Source organism: Tympanuchus pallidicinctus, unplaced genomic scaffold, assembly GCF_026119805.1.
Source record: "Tympanuchus pallidicinctus isolate F22 unplaced genomic scaffold, pur_lepc_1.0 scaffold15, whole genome shotgun sequence".
NCBI classification, from domain to species: Eukaryota; Metazoa; Chordata; class Aves; order Galliformes; family Phasianidae; genus Tympanuchus; species Tympanuchus pallidicinctus.
In genome coordinates, this window is record NW_026294669.1 from 21,869,919 (window position 1) to 21,889,104 (window position 19,186).

The 19,186-nt window shown below is 38.6% G+C and overlaps 1 protein-coding gene across 7 annotated transcripts in view; it reads right to left on the minus strand.

Moving 5' to 3' along the window:
• The window catches only part of TTN (titin), a 239,716-nt gene that overhangs the window by 45,568 nt on the left and 174,962 nt on the right, over positions 1–19,186 (minus strand). For all 7 annotated transcript variants that reach the window (XM_052675513.1, XM_052675512.1, XM_052675511.1 and 4 more), the window contains 31 exons: positions 18,799–19,101; positions 18,411–18,713; positions 18,012–18,293; positions 17,259–17,558; positions 16,860–17,162; positions 16,445–16,753; positions 16,082–16,363; positions 15,142–15,441; positions 14,699–14,992; positions 11,632–14,598; positions 11,213–11,533; positions 10,815–11,099; positions 10,300–10,599; positions 9,693–9,995; positions 8,372–8,647; positions 7,959–8,258; positions 7,543–7,845; positions 6,995–7,294; positions 6,585–6,872; positions 6,196–6,492; positions 5,776–6,078; positions 5,377–5,682; positions 4,143–4,430; positions 3,741–4,031; positions 3,354–3,641; positions 2,359–2,949; positions 2,162–2,266; positions 1,528–1,725; positions 1,147–1,443; positions 401–988; positions 3–305 (listed from right to left, as the gene is read on the minus strand). In XM_052675513.1, the coding sequence (XP_052531473.1) occupies positions 3–305; positions 401–988; positions 1,147–1,443; positions 1,528–1,725; positions 2,162–2,266; positions 2,359–2,949; positions 3,354–3,641; positions 3,741–4,031; positions 4,143–4,430; positions 5,377–5,682; positions 5,776–6,078; positions 6,196–6,492; positions 6,585–6,872; positions 6,995–7,294; positions 7,543–7,845; positions 7,959–8,258; positions 8,372–8,647; positions 9,693–9,995; positions 10,300–10,599; positions 10,815–11,099; positions 11,213–11,533; positions 11,632–14,598; positions 14,699–14,992; positions 15,142–15,441; positions 16,082–16,363; positions 16,445–16,753; positions 16,860–17,162; positions 17,259–17,558; positions 18,012–18,293; positions 18,411–18,713; positions 18,799–19,101 (12,174 nt within the window). The remainder of the gene's footprint in view (positions 1–2; positions 306–400; positions 989–1,146; positions 1,444–1,527; positions 1,726–2,161; positions 2,267–2,358; positions 2,950–3,353; positions 3,642–3,740; positions 4,032–4,142; positions 4,431–5,376; positions 5,683–5,775; positions 6,079–6,195; positions 6,493–6,584; positions 6,873–6,994; positions 7,295–7,542; positions 7,846–7,958; positions 8,259–8,371; positions 8,648–9,692; positions 9,996–10,299; positions 10,600–10,814; positions 11,100–11,212; positions 11,534–11,631; positions 14,599–14,698; positions 14,993–15,141; positions 15,442–16,081; positions 16,364–16,444; positions 16,754–16,859; positions 17,163–17,258; positions 17,559–18,011; positions 18,294–18,410; positions 18,714–18,798; positions 19,102–19,186) is intronic.

Genomic DNA, 19,186 nt, shown 5'->3' on the forward strand with positions numbered 1-19,186 from the left:
ACATGCAACATCCTTGCACATGACTGAGTTTGAAGCATCACTTGGTGGTCCAACTCCCGCTCTGTTTTCTGCACTGACACGGAATTCGTATTCACTTCCTTCCAGGAGACCAGTTACTTTGCATCTAAGATCTGAAACTGGTTTCTTTGTTGCTCTGACCCATCTTAAACCTTTCTTTTCTCTCCGCTCCACATAGTAACCTGTGATTTCACTTCCGCCATCATCTACTGGCCTTTTCCAGGTAACTGTCACAGTATTTTTAGTCACATTTGTTACTTCTGGTTTTCCAGGAGGACCAGGGGGACCTGATAGAAAAGAAGAAAGTACAAAGTTCAGAAAAAAATCAAGTCCTCAGAGATTATTAAAAGTATACTTGAACTTCTTCGCTTGTTCAACTTACCAAATCTGTCCACCATTTTAACTGGTTCTGATTGTACTGGTTCACCCTTGCCATATTGATTTACTGCTGAGACACGGAAAACATACTCATTTCCTTGAATGAGTTTGCTAACAACATGCCTACAAGTCTCGATATTTTCAGCCACTAATGTCCAGAGCAATCGGCTAGTTTCTCTCTTTTCAAGAATATATGATTTGATTGGTGATCCACCATCTTCTGCAGGAGGTGACCATGTCAGAGTGGCTTTTTCTGCTGAAACATTGCTGATCTCAATAGGCCCTGGAGGTCCTGGAACATCTAAAACTTTCACATGTACACTCTCTTGTTTAGTGCCAAAAGGATTGGTTGCAGTGATTGTGTATTCTCCAGAATCCTTTCTGGCTGCATATTTGATGGTTAGGGTAGAAGATGTGGGTGTAGTTTCAATGTGCACAAGCTCTGAAGGTCTAAAATCTTTTCCAGCTTTTGACCATGCTGAAGTTGGAGGTGGTTTACCACGGATACTAATAGCAGATACAGTAATTGTGTCTCCTGCTTTCACTGTTAAACCTTCCTTCAAAGTAGGTTCGATAACAATTGTTGGTGCCTCTGTAAAAACAAACAAACAAACCATCGATTCATTTACAAAGAAGATAGTAAAATAACCAGCCAAACAAACAAATAAACAAAAAAAAAAAAAAAAAAAAAAAGGATTTGGCACGATATTAATTATTCAAATAGAATTAATTTTGATGCCATCTACGTACCATACTCATCCTTGCATATTATGGTTCCTGTGGATTCAGATGGAGGACTGATAGCCCCAGCAGTGTTCTTAGCTCTAATTCTGAACTCGTATTTGGAACCTTCAGTAAGGTCAGTTACAGTGAATGCACAGTCTGGAACATTCACATGATTAGCTTTAGTCCAAGTCTTCGAAGGCAAATCACGCTTTTCAACAATATAGCCAGTTAACTTATGTCCACCATCATATTTTGGTTCTGTCCAAATAAGTGTTACTGAGTTCCTTGTTACATTGATAACTTCAGGTTTCCCAGGAGGATCTTAAAGAAAAAATGGTAAACCATGGTCAAAAAACAGTGATTTCAGCTTTCAGAATTTTCATTTTGTTCTCCTTATAAACTTACCAATGGGATCAAGTGCCACAACAGGTTCAGATGGTGGACTTGGTTTACCTACTCCAGCTATATTGATTGCCATTACTCTGAACTCATACTCCAGTCCTTCAGTTAATCCTGTCACTCTGAAATCTTTCATTCTGATTGGAATTGTATTGGCTCTCTTCCACAAAAGACTATTTCTTTCTTTGAATTCGATATGATAACCTAGAAGATAAATGTGAGATGAAAATGAGAGGATTTCTAGAGATCTTCATTTACCACACATTTGCAAAATATCATACTGTTTGCATGGTATGTCACGTAGGAATTGCACAAGACAACACTGAAAACCAGATTAAGAAACAGATGTGGACATACATTACAGATGTATCTAAGAAAAACAGTGAGACGCTTGTAATGCAAATTGTACAGCCCCAAGTGATGTAACATGTAGCCGTGATAGTTTTTTGGTGCTTTGGCTGTTTTGTCTCTCTGCATAAAAACTTTCTTGGTTAGGCACTTCCTGACTTCCTTCTTTTGAAATTAGGCCTTTTAGAAGATTCATCATACAGAAAGAACAGAAAGTAAAACAGTGAAATCAACCAATTATTCTCCCAAACTATTAAGAACCGGAATAGTAAGGAGGCTTTTGGGAATATACCTGTGATTGGTGAGCCTCCAGTTCTTCTGGGATCTGTCCAAGTTAAAGATACAGAATCATGTCGAACATCAACAATGTTGGGGGGTGGAGGAGCATCGGGCACATCTAAACAATATTAAAAAATGCAGCATCATTAACAATGAATATCACCCCTAAAACCTTTTTATAACAATTGCAATATTATAATGATTACTTACCAAATGGATGTTTTGCAACAACAGGGTCAGATTTAAGACCTTCACCTACTCCATATTTATTTTCAGCCCTGATCCTGAACGTATATTCATTTCCTTCATGAAGCCGTGTAACTCTAAATGTAGTTTTCTGGACTGCAGAGGCACAAGTCACCCACTTATTGCTTATATTATCTCTTTTCTCTATAACATAGTTAGTGATTTCTGAACCACCATCATCTTTTGGAGGACCCCATTTTAAGGTCATGGCATCAGCTGTGACTTCATCAAATTTCACTGGACCTGTTGGTATGCCAGGTTTGCCAACAACTTTCACAGAAATGGTGCCTTCCTTGCTGCCAGCAACATTCTTCAAAGTGATTGTGTATTTTCCAGCATCAGCTTTCTGGCAGTCACGTACTAAAAGTGTTGTGTTTACTGCCGTAGATTCAAAAGCAACTCTTCCACTCTCAGTAAGTGCCTTGTCTTCATCTTTCTTCCAAGTTACAGTTGGGAAAGGCTTGCCTTTGATAGGGATTTTAAGACGGAAATTGCTACCCTCTTTAGCTACATAGCACAAATCAGGTAGATCTCTTAAATCAAGATCAGGTGCCACTGTAAAAAAATAAAATAAAATAAAATAAAAAGATCAATTATTAAAGTAAGTGTAAATTCTGAGATAAAATTCAGATGCTCTTTTCAGAGAATCATAGAAAGGTCTGTGCTGGAAGGGACCTTAAAGACCATCTAATTCCAACCCCCACGTCAGTGACAGGGACATCTCCTACTAACTCAGGCTCCTCAAAGCCCTATCCAATCTGGCCTTAAACATCTCCAGGAATGGGGCACGCACAGCTTCCCTGGGCCAGAGTTTTCCATGCTGCAGTGCCTCACCACCCTCACAGAAAAATTTTCTTCCTTTTAGAGGCATCTGATATACATGTACATATAGCAACGATGCTAAGCATGAAATAAATGTGGTTTGGTGAGTGAAAATTATCTTTTAAGTTGCTTCATACCAACATCATCTCTTGCCACAATTGTGAGCTCCCTTGGAGTTCCATATCCAGCATCATTTTGGGCTCTAACTCTGAACGTGTATTCTTGACCTTCCTTTAGGTCTCTCATTGAATAATGAAGGTTCTTTGACCGCATCACTTCTTGCCACTTATCTTCACCAATGAGAACCTCCACAACATAGGCAAAAATACGGCTTCCACCATCACTGATAGGCTTTTTCCATACTAAATTGCAAGATGATTTTGTTACAGCTGAAGCTTTTAGATCCACAACTGGCCCAGGTGTTTCTAGAAGAGGAAAAAAAGTATAGTTAGTGTCCTTTCAGGCTAAAAAAAAAAAAAAAGAATTGAATATCAAAACAGGAGAAATTGACTGATTTTTCTTACCAGAAGCTTTAACAGCATCACGAGTTTCACAGGGGTCTCCGATACCATATTCATTTTCAGCAAAAACCCTGAAGAAGTAGGATTTGCCTTCTTCTAAGTTAGTTATCCTGTAGCTTGTCTTTGGACATTCTGCTGTTACTGTGGACCATGACTTTCTTTCTGCATCACGTTTTTCAACAACATAATTTGTGATTGGACTGCCACCATCGATTAGTGGAGGTTCCCATGTTATATAAGCAGAATCTTTAGATGCTTCCTTTACAACAAGGTTAACAGGAGGGCCTGGAGTATCTAGATAAGCACAAATCCCATGGATTTAATTTAGTAAATGAGATGCAAAAAAAAAAAAAAAAGTTACAAATTGAACCATTATATTATTCTGGGGAAAACTCTGGCACTTACCAAGTACTTTCACAACAATGGTGTATGCCTTTTTACCACAACTATTCTCCAGACTGAGGACGTATCTTCCAGCATCGTATTTGTTTACATTTTCACAGCGCAGGAAGGTATCAAAATCAGTTGATTTGATCTCTAATCCTTGTCTGTCTCTTAAGTTGGCACCCACTTTAGACCACGTAATCTTGGGAGGTGGTCGTCCTCTTACTGGCACATAAAGTCTCATTGTGACTCCAGCACGTAATACAAGTACTTTCCTTAGTTCTGCATCAAGTTCTCCTTCAGGAGGAACTGTTAAACAAAAATGAGGTGATTAAAACATAACCTTTATGATGACTATCACTAAGGTTTCTCTGACAAGAGTACTGCTTTACAGGCATTCCACTAGATTAACCAATTCTTTTGTCCATGATGATATTAGTGAGTTTGTGTCCTGATTCTCATTTCAAGATCAAGTATAGACTTTGCCATCATTTCCATTATTTTTTTCCATCGTTTACATTACTTATCATATAAAAAGGACTCTAATTTCCTCCATAATTCAAAGGAGTACGAAGTCTGTACTACTTTTCTTGAACCAAAGCAGTTCTGTGAAGGAATGATTTTCTATGTATGGCAAAATGAATATAGAAGCCAGTACAGCTCTTAGGAAATAAGTCTCACAGAATCATGGGACTTGGAAGGGATCTCTGAAGACCATCAGATCCAATCTCCCTGCTAAAACAGGTTCCCTGTAGAAGGTTACACAGGAAAGTCTGGTTGGGTTTTATATATCTCCAGTGAAAGAGATCCACAACCTCTCCAGGTAGTCTGTTCCTGTGCTCTGGCATCCTCTAAATTAAAGTTCTTCTTCATGTTCAGATGGAATTTCCTGCGTTCCAGTTTACGTTTACATAGTGTCATGCACAGACTCTTAGAATAACAATTTTGGCTTCAAATTATTTAGAAGACATGAAGACTACCTGAAAAGTCTGATTTATGATTAGTAAGAGAAAAAATAGGAAGTGGAAGAGTATCTGGCATATAAATGAAAAATGCAGACACCAGTACAATTCTTCTCAGTTCCTAACTGCCCCATTTTTTTCCAAATTAGTTACTTTTAAACAACATTCCTTTGAGAAATGACACATTCCAAACTAATCCTTTTTTAAATGATGTGTGACAAACCCTTCATTTAAAAGCCATCCCATGAATTAAAACAAAAGTGAACATGGTAATATACTTTCCATGAACATACTTAAAATATCTTTCGCAGTGTGTTTATCAGGGACATCACTTGGATCACTGTATCCAATCTTATTGACAGCATATATGCGGAACTGGTACTCTGTATCTTCCATCAGCCCTGTTACCACAAAGTGTGTAGCCTGTAAGTTCTTGGGAAGATTGCATCTGACCCAGTTGTCTGTGTCAGCTCTTTTTGATTCTACTAGATAACCAATAATAGGGCTTCCACCATCATATGCTGGTTTGCTCCATGACAGGCTTATTGAATTACGAGTAGTGTCAACCACCTTCGGGAAAGCAGGTGGGCCAGGAGGATCTGAGAATTAAAATAGCATAAAGTTAATTATACCAAATGCTGTACAAACATATTTGGAAATACCATGGAAAATATCTGAGACTTTAAGCTTACATTGAGGATCACGAGCATACACCGCTTTGGATGGTGCACTAGGCTTGCCAGGTCCAGCCTTATTCAATGCTATCACCCGGAACTCGTATTCTGTTCCTTCTTGGAGTCCTGAAGCCTTAACAGTTCTTTCAATGACAGGCTTCCTGTTTACCTTTGTCCAGTTAAGAGCTTTAGTTTCACGCTTCTCAAGTATATAACCAGTTATTGGGGACCCACCATCATTAGCTGGTGGCTTCCAGCTAACAGTCATGAAGTCTTTTGTTACATTACTGATTACAGGTGGATCACAAGGTCCGGGTACATCTGTAAAGATTTATTTGAAAGTTATGTTGACATCCATAAGTGTATACAAAAAAAAAAAAAAAAAAAAACAACCCACAAAAAACAGTGACTTGTGAAGATAGCCTGCTAAACACTTACCATATGGATTCTTAGCAACTGCTGGTTCAGTCAATATAGGGTCTCCAACACCATATTTGTTCTCAGCACATATACGGAACTGGTACTCATGCCCTTCTATTAGTTTCTCCACTGTGCAACTTGTAATGGGTACAGTGGCGCTGACTTGGGCCCAGTTTGGTCTGCTTGTTTCACGTTTGTCAACAATGTAATTAGTAATTTCTGAACCTCCATCTTCTAGAGGAGGCTCCCAAGAAAGCATTGCATGATCTGCATACATATGCTTGATTTTTACAGAGGCTGGAGGACCAGGCTTATCTAGAAGAATAAACAACAGTATGTGAAACCTCTAGCTCTTGCTATATAATTTAACCACAAATGCATTTATTAACAGATGGTGTTTAGCTTACCAAGTACTTTAAGCCTAATAGTTGCTGACTTTGATCCACTTGGATTTTCAGCAGTTATAGTATAGTCTCCTGTTTGCTTCCTGTTAACACTGAACAGTTCAACAACAGCAAGATTTCTCTTAGTAGTTATCTTAACACCTTCTGATGGCTTTAAATGTTCTCCTTCTTTCTTCCAAGTGATGGTTGGCATTGGTTTTCCATATACTTTGGCCTCCAGACGTACATTAGTTCCAGCTTTTACTGTTAGCTGTGATTGCATAGATAGATCCAACTCTATTCTGGGAGGAACTGAAGGGAAAGAGCACAAGATTTAATCAGTTTAGTAAGAGGTAAGCATCCCATTCTTCTCATGACTATTAGTTCAATATGGATAGATTCTCAGAGTTCTCAAATGTTTTTGCATTTCTCACCATTTTCTGGATGAATGGTCACTGGATCAGAAGGTTCTGAAGGTCGGCTAATATTAACTGCTGTCTTAGCAATTGCTCTAAATTGATATTGAGCATTTTCTTCCAGATCAGTAGCAGTGTACTCTTCCAGAGGTATTTGATGTGGCGTTGTATTGCACCGGACCCATTTGTCACCAGGTAATTTGCAAGCTTCAACAAAGTAGCCAATAAGCTTGCTACCACCATCATGCTTTGGTCTTGTCCATACCAGCGATGCAGTACTCTTAGTGACATCAATAACTTCAGGTTTTCCAGGAGGATCTAAGATGAGTAAGATCATGTTTTAGTCTGGTGTTTTGTTGCTGTTTTTTAATAGCTACTATATTAATAAATATATTTAAAATATATATGAAATATTTAACAGATCTGGATCCAGTCTACAGTATGACCATACAATGCATTCACAGCAAACATGAAAACAAGTGCAAACTCTATGAAGAATTGCAGATACATTTGAAATGATCGTAAAAACAGTAGTCTGTTGCTACTCAGTGGTTTGTGTGGCTTACCGACTGGTGTCCTTGCCGTGACAATCTCAGTTGGTTTACTAGGTTTACTTGCTCCAGCTCTGTTCAGTGCATAAATTCTGAAAGCATACTCAAGACCTTCAATGAGCCCCACACAAGGGTACTCTGTGGAACGCACAGCTGTATCATTAGCTTTCACCCACAGCAAGCTGTTCCTTTCTTTGCGTTCAATAAGATAACCAGTGATTGGACTGCCTCCATCACTATCTGGTCTATCCCAGGCAACAAAAATGCAGTCCTTATTAACCTTGGTAATACGTGCATTCTTTGGTTCACTGGGTACATCTAGACAGAAATACAAGAATTGATATAAATCTCACATGTTTTCTTATTAGGAAGGGAAAAAAAAAAAAAAAAAAAAAAAAAGAAAGAGATGTTGCTGTGAAAATCTGACATACCAAATGGGAACCTTGCAATCATCTTGTCAGAATTAAGTGGCTCAGAAATCCCAAAACGGTTTTCAGCACGAACACGGAACATGTATTCTTCTCCAGGAATCAGTTTTCCAATTCTGCAGCTTGTCTTTGTGACAGAAGCTAAAGCTGTTACCCAGTCTCCTCGGCTTACATCACATTTTTCAACTACATAGTTGGTAATGTTACTGCCACCATCTTCAAGAGGTATATGCCATGCAAGAGTGCAAGCATCAGCATCTATTTCAGAAATGTCAAATGGAGGCTGTGGTGGACCTGGCTTATCTACAAAAAGAAACACATTGAAAGTTATGAAGGAAAATGGAAACCACTGGAACATACTAAAACTAGTTTTGTATAAAATCGGATTTTTAAGAAAGTAATTAAATGATACATACCCATGACTATCACTCTGATTTTCTGACTGTCAGTACCAGAGCTGTTTTCTGCAGTAAGAGTGTAAAAACCAGAATCTTTCCTAGTCACATCCTTAATGATAAGAACAGAAGACTTTTCTGCTTTATGCACAGCAAGGCGACTGGATGTGATTACATCTTCATCTCCTTTCAGCCATTTACAAACTGGCTGAGGTTTCCCATATACATGAGCTTCAATTCTCAGCTTCTTCCCAGCTTTAATGTGAACATGATCAGGCATCAGGATCTTAGGTGGGACTGGAAAAAAACAGACAGTGACATATAAATTCAACATCTATGACATATCAATTCACTTCTCATGCTTTCGTGTGAAAGTTCTTCTCATCTCCCTCAAGTGGAATAACAAGTAGGAACAACTTGATAATTGTTAATTTAGGTCCACTTATGAACAACTAGGATTTTGCAGTGTGCAATATCCATGCCAGTCTTACTTTTGCATTCTCATACAGATTATAAGAAAAAAAAATTCAGTTTGAATTTCTTGCACACTGAACAAATCGCACAACTCCTGTGAAATCTGACATGGATAACCTATTGTACAGATGAGTTCTTACTTTCTACAAGACAGACATGAAGGAGAAGAAAAGAAAGACTGAAATTCTCACTGAATTTAATCTGTTTCCACAGCCTATCTTTTTACTACTTTTGAATCACTCTTCAAACTAGAGCCCCTTTCCTAATGTTTGCACAAATTTTTGTTGCCTTCCAATAGAAGACTGTCCATACATTTAGTGTACTTTTCTTCCTGCCCCTGTCTAGTTTTCATTCTCTGTTGATCCTGTACCTCTCTCCACATCACAGATGAAGGAGGCTGTTCTTAATTTTTGCACACTCTTATGTCTTCCTTTGCCTGAAGTACTCCAGTAGGCTGGTATGTCCTCCACCCCTGTTTTAGCTTTACATTCCCAAGTTACTCTACAAAACAAGCAACATTTTCTCTCTTATCTCAAAAGAACAACCACTTCAGAGCCCACTTATCTCACTCTACTGTTGACCTACTGTTCCCCTTTTCTCTTTCATTTTAAGTAAATTGGATATATTTATTTTCTCTCCCTAATTCCTGTCTTCTGGCTCCAACTGAAGCAATGCACACAATATTGTTTAATAAGTCATGCTCATCCTTTTTGACCTGTGAAAATATCCAGTACAGTTAATTATAATCCTCAAGATGACTTCATCAAGTTATTGGCTTCTTAGGTCTCAAACTTAGAACAAGAATGCTTGCCTATTTTATTGCTAAGGAGAGCATTGTAACAAGGGTAAAATTGAATTAGGTACTTACTGAGTTGTTCTTTAATTTCAAACACTCCTTCAGCTTCTCTTGGAAAACTTACTCCAACAGCATTTCGAGCTGCCACTCTAAATTTGTACTTTTTTCCTTCTTTCAGACCAGCTACAACAATAGAGAGGTCTTTGACTATTGAATATTCTGTCCAACGATCTTCTGGTTGTTCATCTTCTTTGTAGCTAACAATGTACCCATCAACTTTTGAACCTCCATCACGCAGTGGTGGCAGCCAGCCTAAAGTAGCACTATTCTTTGTAATTTCAGTAACTTCAAGTTTTCTTGGTGGATCAGGTTCACCTTTAGGAGTGGGAAAAAGAGAAGGAGAGGTAAAGAAACATTAAACAATGAATTACCAAGATTTTCTGAATTGTTGGATGCTGTTTATGTTAATTCAACTAGTGAAATATAGAAAAGAGGAAACTTTTTGAAAAATTGTGAAAATACTGCATTCACATGTGTTATCTGAAAGTAACTGATGCAAATATTTATGACACTGAGTAGATAGTAGCATTATCCTGTTTAGAAATAACTGCTTTAAAAAAAAATCCCAAATCTTACTTAATCATAGAAAACAATGTAATATGCATAAAAGCATACTTACTTAAGGGATCTGTTGCTAGGACTGGTTTTGGTATGTCACTTGGAACACCTGATCCATATTCATTTACCGCTGTTACTCTGAAGTAATATTCATTTCCAGGTACAAGGTTAGCTATTTGGAAACTAGTTTTCTTTAGTTCTGCAGTGACTGTTCCCCAAGTCTTCCTGTCAGCCTCACGTTTCTGCAGGATGTAATGAGTCACTGGGCTACCGCCATCATTCTCTGGAGGTGCCCATGAGAGATGGCATGACATCTTGGTGACATCTGAAGCTCTGAAGTCTGACACAGGTCCAGGAGTATCTATAAAGAAATTTCAATTTATGCAAGTCATTGTATTGAAAATTCTTCAAATTACAATTAAGGAGTACTAACAGGATGTTACACAATCAGAGACAGTGTTAGCCAATATATTTATTTGTGTTCAAAAACTTCAGCATTAGTGGGCATAAAGATTTCTGTAATGAACATACAATATTATTAAAACAATGTCTGCAGATAGTTTTCTGGTTACTTACCCAGAACTCTAACGTTCACAAACACAGCCTTTTCTCCAGCTACATTGACGAGTGTCAATGAATATTTGCCTGAGTCATCACGTGTTGAATCAGGGATGACACAGAAGGCCATAGTGTCAACCAGATCAACTTGTCCTTTTCTGATGACGTTATCAATACCCATTCTCCTCCAAGTGACTTTTGGTGCTGGGCGACCTCTAATAATGGCAAAAAGTCTGATAGGACATCCTGCTCTTACTGTGACTAACTTTCTCATGCTTGCATCCAATTCAATCTCAGGAGGTTCTAAAAGATAAATTTACAGAAATAAAATTCAAAGTTTAGGACATGAAATAAGTTAAAAACAGAGCAAATAAAGATTGCATGCAAAAACTCATAGCAAAAATGGGAAAACTTACCAAGTATTTCTTTGGGAGACACAGCTTCTTTCAGTTCTGCTGGCCGGCCAAAGCCAACCTGATTTTGGGCAGAAACTCTGAACTCATATAATTGTTTCTCATCCAGACTGGTGGCTGTAAATTCTGTATGAATAACTTGAGCAGCAACATTGCATCGTTTCCACCCTGCTTCAGGATCAGCACCTTCCACTTTTGGTCTAATTTCCACAACATATCCAATAATTGGAGCACCACCGTCATACACTGGTTTTCCCCAGCCAAGGGTTATTGAACTCTTTGTACTATCAACCACCCTCAAGTTGGTGGGAGGACCAGGTGGTTCTGAAAGGCAATAAAAATTACAGATAAGAATACAGTTATGCGATTTAACAATCTGTTTACATTCAAACAAAATAAGGTAGAATATAACAGTATTATACCTATTGGGTCTTTTGCTACTACTGGTCTTGATGGCAAGCTTGGTTCTCCAAGTCCAACTTCATTTTCAGCACTGACACGGAACTGATATTCATGACCAGGGATGAGATTAGTAACCTTCTTGCGTCTCTCTGGAATAGCAGTCTTAGTAACTGGAACCCATCTTAATGATCGTTTCTCTTTCTTCTCTAAGATGTATCCTGTAATTGACTTGCCACCATCGTATTCTGGTGGATTCCAAACGACAGTCATCTCTTCTTTGCTTACTCTTGTTACCTCTGGAGGGTCAGGGCGTCCAGGTCTATCAAATTTAGTTTTTGCGATAATTGGGTGTGTTTCTGTTGGTGGACCAGTGCCCATCTTATTTTCTGCACGAACTCTGAATATATATTCATTACCCTCAATGAGGCGTGTTACATTTGCATAGTTAGTTAGGACAGAAGAAGAGTATGTAGACCAAACCATACGCTTGCTTTCACACTTTTCTAGGATGTAGTTTTGTATTTCACAACCGCCATCATCCTCTGGAGGTTCCCAGGTAACAGTACATCTGTCACTTGAAATATCAGTGACTTTCAAGTTTCTTACAGGACCTGGTTTATCCAAAACAATAACAGTAGCATACGCTACAAAACTACCAGCTGTGTTAGTCGCAGTAATCACATATTTCCCACCATCACTACGCCTTGATTTTGTGAGAACAAACTTTGATGTGTCAGATGTTGTTTCAATGCTGACTCTTGGAGACCTTGTAAGATCCGTTGCATCTTTGTCTTTTGTCCATGCAACTTCAGGCTGTGGTTTTCCTCTGACTCCAGCCTCAATTCTAATTGTGTCACCAGCTTTCACTGTTAGTACTCCGCTTAACTTCAAGTCCAGCACTGGTTTCTGCAGATCTTCCTTCACAACAACTTCAGCAGTTTTTACCCAGTCACTTTCACCTGCCTCATTCTTGGTTTGAACTCTGAATTGGTAAATCTTATTTTCAATACATTTATCAACCATGTAGTGTGTTTCCTTAATGCTGCCTTTATGAACCCTTTCCCATTCATCTGAATCTTTCAGTTTTCTCTCCACATGATAACTTAAATTCGGGCTTCCACCATCATAATCTGGTCTTCTCCATTTCAGAAATACAAATGTTTTTCCTTTCTCCGCAATGTGAAGATTTTCCGGCTCTCCAGGCTTGTCAATAGGATTTATGGCAAGGATGGGAGTTTTGGTCTCAATGCAAGGACCTGGACCTATTTTGTTTTCTGCACAAACTCTAAAGAAGTATTCACGGTTCTCTATAAGATTTGCCTTTACTAACCGTTTAGTGACATCAGAGGACACAATTGACCACCCCCTCTGATTTGGTTGACGGTACTCTACAATATAATTTGTGATTTCTGAGCCACCATTGTCCACTGGACTCTCCCAAGCAATCATACAAGAATCTTTTGTGACATAGCTTATTTTCAGGTTCTGACATGGTCCAGGTCTGTCAAGTACATTCACAATGGCAAAACCTTGAGCATGTCCACAGCTGTTCTTAGCTGCTATTATATACTTGCCATGATCAGATCTTTTGGCTTCTTTTACTTGCAGTCCAACATTAGGTAGATCATGGATTATTTCAATGCGTTTTTCCTGTACCAAAACTTTGCCGTCCTTAGACCACGTTATGTCAGGATCTGGCCTACCTTTTACTTTGCCAGTAATATGGATTGTTTGGCCTACTCGGACAGTAATTAAGTCTCGACAAGTCACATCTAAGCTTACTTCTGGAGGAGAAAGAATATCCTTTGCAAGTACAGTTTCTGCCAGTTCTCTTGGCTCTCCCTCTCCTACAATGTTGACAGCTTTTATTCGGAATTTATATTCATTTCCTTCTATTAACCCAGGTACTCTAAAGGCACATTGTCTGATGAGATCATCTTTATTAATCCTGTTCCACTGTGTAGTTCCAGTTTTCTGGCATTCCACAATATATCCCAGAATTGGGCTGCCACCATCTTTGAGGGGTTTTGTCCAGACTAGATCAGCTGTTTCTCTGGTTTTATCTTTTAATTTTGGATTAATGGGTGGTCCAGGAGGAGTGATAGGACGTGACGCCTTTATTGGATCAGAGCTTGGAGACGGCTTGCTTAAGCCCACCATGTTTTCTGCAAAAACTCTGAATTCATATGTGTTGCCTTCAAAGAGACCAGTGACTCTGTATTTCATATCAAGTATTGGTGTCTTATTGACACGCACCCATTTACCAGATGCTTCTCGACGCTCAAGTATATAACCAGTTATTGGAGTTCCACCATCTGACATTGGTAGGGTCCAAGATACTGTTGCAGCATTTTCTGTAATATCAAACACTATTGGTTTACCAGGTGGGGATGGTGGATCAAACATATATTTAGCAACTGTTGGTTCTGAATCAAGAGGCGCACCAATGCCTATCTTATTTTCTGCCCGAACACGGAAAATATATTCACAGCCTTTCTGCAGTCGTGGAATCTTAATTTTTGTGTGACTTGTTCCAGAGCTAACTACTCCCCAAGTCTCTTTCTTTGATTGACGCTTCTCAACAATATAGTTTATTATAGGACTCCCACCATCGTCTTTAGGAGGGCGCCAAGAGATAACCATATGTTCTGGTGTTACTTCAAGAATATTAATAGGACCAGTCGGTGGGCCAGGAACATCCAAAACTGTAAGATGTAGAGCAACAGTTTTGTGGCCAGCTGCATTAGATACTGTGAGTAGATATTCTCCCGTATCTTTTCTTACACAGTCTTTGATGGTAAGTACAGTTGAATAATTGTCAGTCTCTATCTTGTGTCTGCCTTCCGTCTTAATTTCAGTGTCATCAGTAACCCATTTTGCAGTGGGAACTGGCACACCTCTCATAATTGCAGGAAGTCTCACTGTGGTACCAGCTTTAACAACAAGACCTTCAATTAACTTCACATCTAGTTCTACAGATGGAGGTACTGAAATTAGAAAAAAACAGAAATTGCATTATGGTTTTCGGAGAGTATAGTTAAAGGAGAGAAAGAATCAGTGAAACAATACAAAAAAGCTAAAAATTACCTAGTTTTTCTTGACATTCTATTGGTATCGTTGTATCTGGAAGGCTGAGACCCACAATATTTTGAGCTTTCACACGGAATTTGTATATTTTTCCTTTTTGTAGGCCTGTAACAACACAGTCTAGCATTGGGACTGTTTGGAACTTTGTCCACTCATCTGCACCATCTTCCTGATATTCTACCAAATATCCAGTTATCTCAGCACCGCCATCACGATCTGGTCTATTCCAAACAAGGGAAACTTCAGTCTTGTCAACATCTACGTGATGCAGATTCTTCGGTGGCCCAGGAGGATCTTTTAAAACATAAAACCCACATCAGTTAATAGATGGCCGACCCATCTGATAGTACACTCAACAATATTCACATTAGTTCCAACAGGACCATTTCAAAAATTACAGAGAACAACACAAATAAAACAAATCATAACTGAGTAACACTTACGCAGTGGATCTATTGCTTTAATTGGCTTGAGTGTTTCCACATATGGTCCTCTACCAAACAGATTCTCAGCTGCAACTCGGAAAAGATACTGAGTGCCTTCCATGAGATATTTAGCCATGTGACTGCGTTTCTTGGAGGTCGATGAGACAGATATCCACTGTGCAGAAGCTACGTCTTTCCTTTCCACCACATAGTTGGTAATAACAGAGCCACCATCATCTTCTGGTTCCTTCCATGTCAGGTAGCAAGAATCACTTCTAACATCACTGACTTGCAGATTTCTAGGTGGACCAGGCTTATCTAATAGCATTGAAAACAAATCCGTTATCTATTTGATAACCAAAGATTTTTTTTTTTAAATTTAGTAGATTTTAAGAGGAAAAAAAACAAACAAACAAACATATTTCCTGTGTCAATCTTTTTTTTCTACTGTGTATTTTATCACAGAATCATAGAATGGCCCAGGTTGAAAGGGACCACAATGATCATCAAGTTTCAACCCCCTGCTACGTGCAGGGTCTCCAACCACTAGACCAGGCTGCCCAGAATCACATCCAGCCTGGCTTTGAATGCCTCCAGGGATGGGGCATCCACAACCTCCTTGGGTAACCTGTTCCAGTGTGTCACCACCCTCTGTGTGGAAAAACTTCCTCCTAATATCTAACCTAAACCTCCTCTGCCTCAGTTTAAAACCATTCCCCCTTGTCCTATCATTATCCACCCTTGTACACAGCTGTTCCTCCTCCTGTTTATATGCTCCCTTCAAATACCGGAAGCCACGATGAGGTCTCCCCAGAGCATTCTCTTCTCCAAGCTAAACAAGCCCAGTTCCCTCAACCTTTCCTTATATCTCAATTTGTTGATATTTTCCTGACATTCTTTCATTTCTTAATCTCAAATTAAAGAATAAAACCAGGCAAGTAACATAAAAAAAGATTACCTAAGACAAGAACTTTCACTGAAACAGTCTTTGAACCAGCTGGATTTTCAACTGTCAGGGAGTAAATTCCACCATCTTCATGGGCAGCGTTACGAATTTCAAGCTTACTGCCAACACCTGTAACCTCAATATCAGCTTTGGGTGAGACTTCCTTGTCTTCTTTCTTCCAAGAAACTTTTGGAAACGGAACACCTTTAATAACAGCACTAAGTCTCAGTGTATCTCCTGCTCTTACATGCTGTTCCCGGGCCATATTAGCATCAAGTATCAGCTCAGGAGGTTCTGGAATCAAAATAAATTTTTTTAGAAATTGAGAAAACAAGTCCCTTCCTAAGTAAACTCATCTGACTTTATTACACTCACCAAGTCTGTCCTTTACTTCTACTGGATCAGGAACATAGGCTGGTTCAGATTCACCTGCTGCATTGACTGCCATGACCCTGAACTTATAGGTCAAACCCTCAGTAAGTCCAGTGACTTTATATTTTGTCTCAGGACAAGAATCTGGTGTAAGATTGGCCTTTTTCCATTCTTCATCTCCAACCTTCTGATATTCAACAAGGTAGCCAATTATCTTTCCATTACCATCATGGCGTGGTGGTTGCCAAGTCAAGTCAACAGAATTCTTAGTTTTATCTACTGCTTCCGGATTAACAGGTGGACTTGGTTTTACTGTTGCAAAGAAAAAAGGAAAAAAGGAAAATATTTTAAAGGATTTCTAAGTGAAAGTAAGAGTGCATTAAAACTTCTATGAAAAAAAGCAAATTTAATACTTTACCAATTGGATCTCTAGCAAAAATTGGCTTTGATGGTGGACTAGGATTACCAACACCAATTTCATTTTCTGCTGAAACACGGAATTCATACTGGCAGCCTTCAAGGAGGTCAGGAACTTTGAACTGAGTACTTGGGAAAATTGGGTCTTTGGTAACTCTGACCCATCTAGTAGCCATTGTTTCCTTCTTTTCCACAATATAGTTTGTTATTGGCTTGCCTCCGTCATATGGTTTGTTCCAAACTACTACTGCAGAGTCTTTTGTAACATCCTTAATAACTGGTTGTTCAGGTGCATCAGGAACACCTGGGGAAAAAAAAGCCCGCAGGAGTTCATGAGGGCAACAGGCAGAGTAAAGATTACAATATCAAAATAAGATAAACAAGCAAACAAGTGACGTACTGAAACGGTCCTTGGCTTTCATCTCATCAGAGATGAGAGGATCGCTTATGCCGTAGAGATTTTCAGCATAAATTCGAACTTGATATTCTCTTCCTTCAAGCAGCTTAGGAATTTTGCATGTTGTCTTAACTGTAGCAGATGTAACTGGCATCCACAGGTCTCTGTGTGTATCCCTCTTCTCAATAATGTAGTTTGTAATTTCACTGCCTCCATCATCAAGTGGAGGTTTCCAGGAAACTATCATATGATCTTTATGAACTTCATCAAATATAACTGGACCCACTGGAGGTGACGGGCGATCTGTTTAAGAAAAAAATAAATCATACCCTTGTTCTTATAAAATCTTCAAACAATAACAGAGATTAAACCAGTGTTAATACAGTAAAAACATTATGAAAATAGAACCCCAGCATCTATTTTTAATAAGGAATCAAAATCTCAAAGTTATTCCTACCTTAATGCTTGTCTGACTCACTGAACCTAATTTCTTAATGCTTATAAAGTATTTAGTGACTGACATTTTCTACAGTAAATTGATATTCTTGAAATGCTTGTGGAAATATATATTCATGCAGAATAAATTAAGGCAGAGTTAACTATGAACTCAATCAATAAATAATATTTCAATAAAAATAAGAGTGTAATAAATCAGAATATTTTAATAAAGGACACAGTTTTTTCATTTAATATAATTCAATGAATTTGAATTATAATGAAACGTTCAAGGCAGTACTAATGTTCAGAGAAACCTACCAACAACAGTAACTTGACAAAACCCTTTTCTTGATCCTGTGCTGTTCTCTACAATAACACAGTATTTGCCTGAATCTTCACGGACAGATTTTAGTACCCCCAGACAAAGTGTCGTAGGAGTTGTCTTAATCTTCGTACGATTATCTTCTTTCAAAACAATATCATCCCTCAGCCAAGTAATCTTTGGTGCAGGCTTTCCTGAGTAACGTCCAGTTAGGCTGAAAGCTTCACCAACCCGAACAATAAGTTTGTCTCTGAAGTCAAGGTCAAGTGTTGGAGGAGCTGAAAGATGAAATTAAAAAATATGATTTCCACAATGTCAGCAATATTAGTAAGAAAAAGTAAGGAATCGGTAAGAATGATCATTATTTTCAAAAGAAATATGAAAAAGATACATACCGATTTCATCCCTGCATGTGATTGGTTTTGTGCAAAATGATGGCTTGCCTTGCCCCACAATATTGCAAGCACTCACACGATATTCATAGGTGTCACCCTCTTTCAAGCCTTCTACAGTGTATTTCCTATCAAGCATTTTCTCCTTAGTAACTCTGTGGAATTTTTCTTTTCCAATGAGACGACTCTCCAGAACATACATGGTGATATCCGAGCCTCCATTATATTTTGGAGGATTCCAAGTTAATGTAACAGAGTTCTTCGTAACTGCTTTAACCTCCAGGTCTTCAGGACGGTCAGGAACAGCTGTGAACAAACACAAAAATATGTTAAATTCATTTTCCTGCAGATTCATCTCATGACAATAACTTACACCACATAATCAACTTACTTATTGGATCTCTAATGATAAGTTCTTTTGTTGTCTCTGTGAAAGGACCCATGCCAATAATATTCTCTGCTGCAATTCGGAAAAAGTAGGCACTCCCTTCAGTCAGTCCCTGAACAACAGCGTTCTGTCTTGTAACTGTATAGCTTACTGGAGTCCAGGCTCTGTGGTCAGATTCACGTTTTTCAATTATGTAGTTGGTAATAGGAGAACCACCATCATCTTCTGGAGTAAACCATGTCAATTTACAAGAGTCACTTGTTAGGTTCTCAGTAAGGAATGGCATGCCAACTGGGCCTGGCACATCTGAAATCAAAGAAAAAAATGGAGTATTTAAATATACATACTGAATATTATGAAATTTAACTTCTTTACAAGGAATGAAATTGCT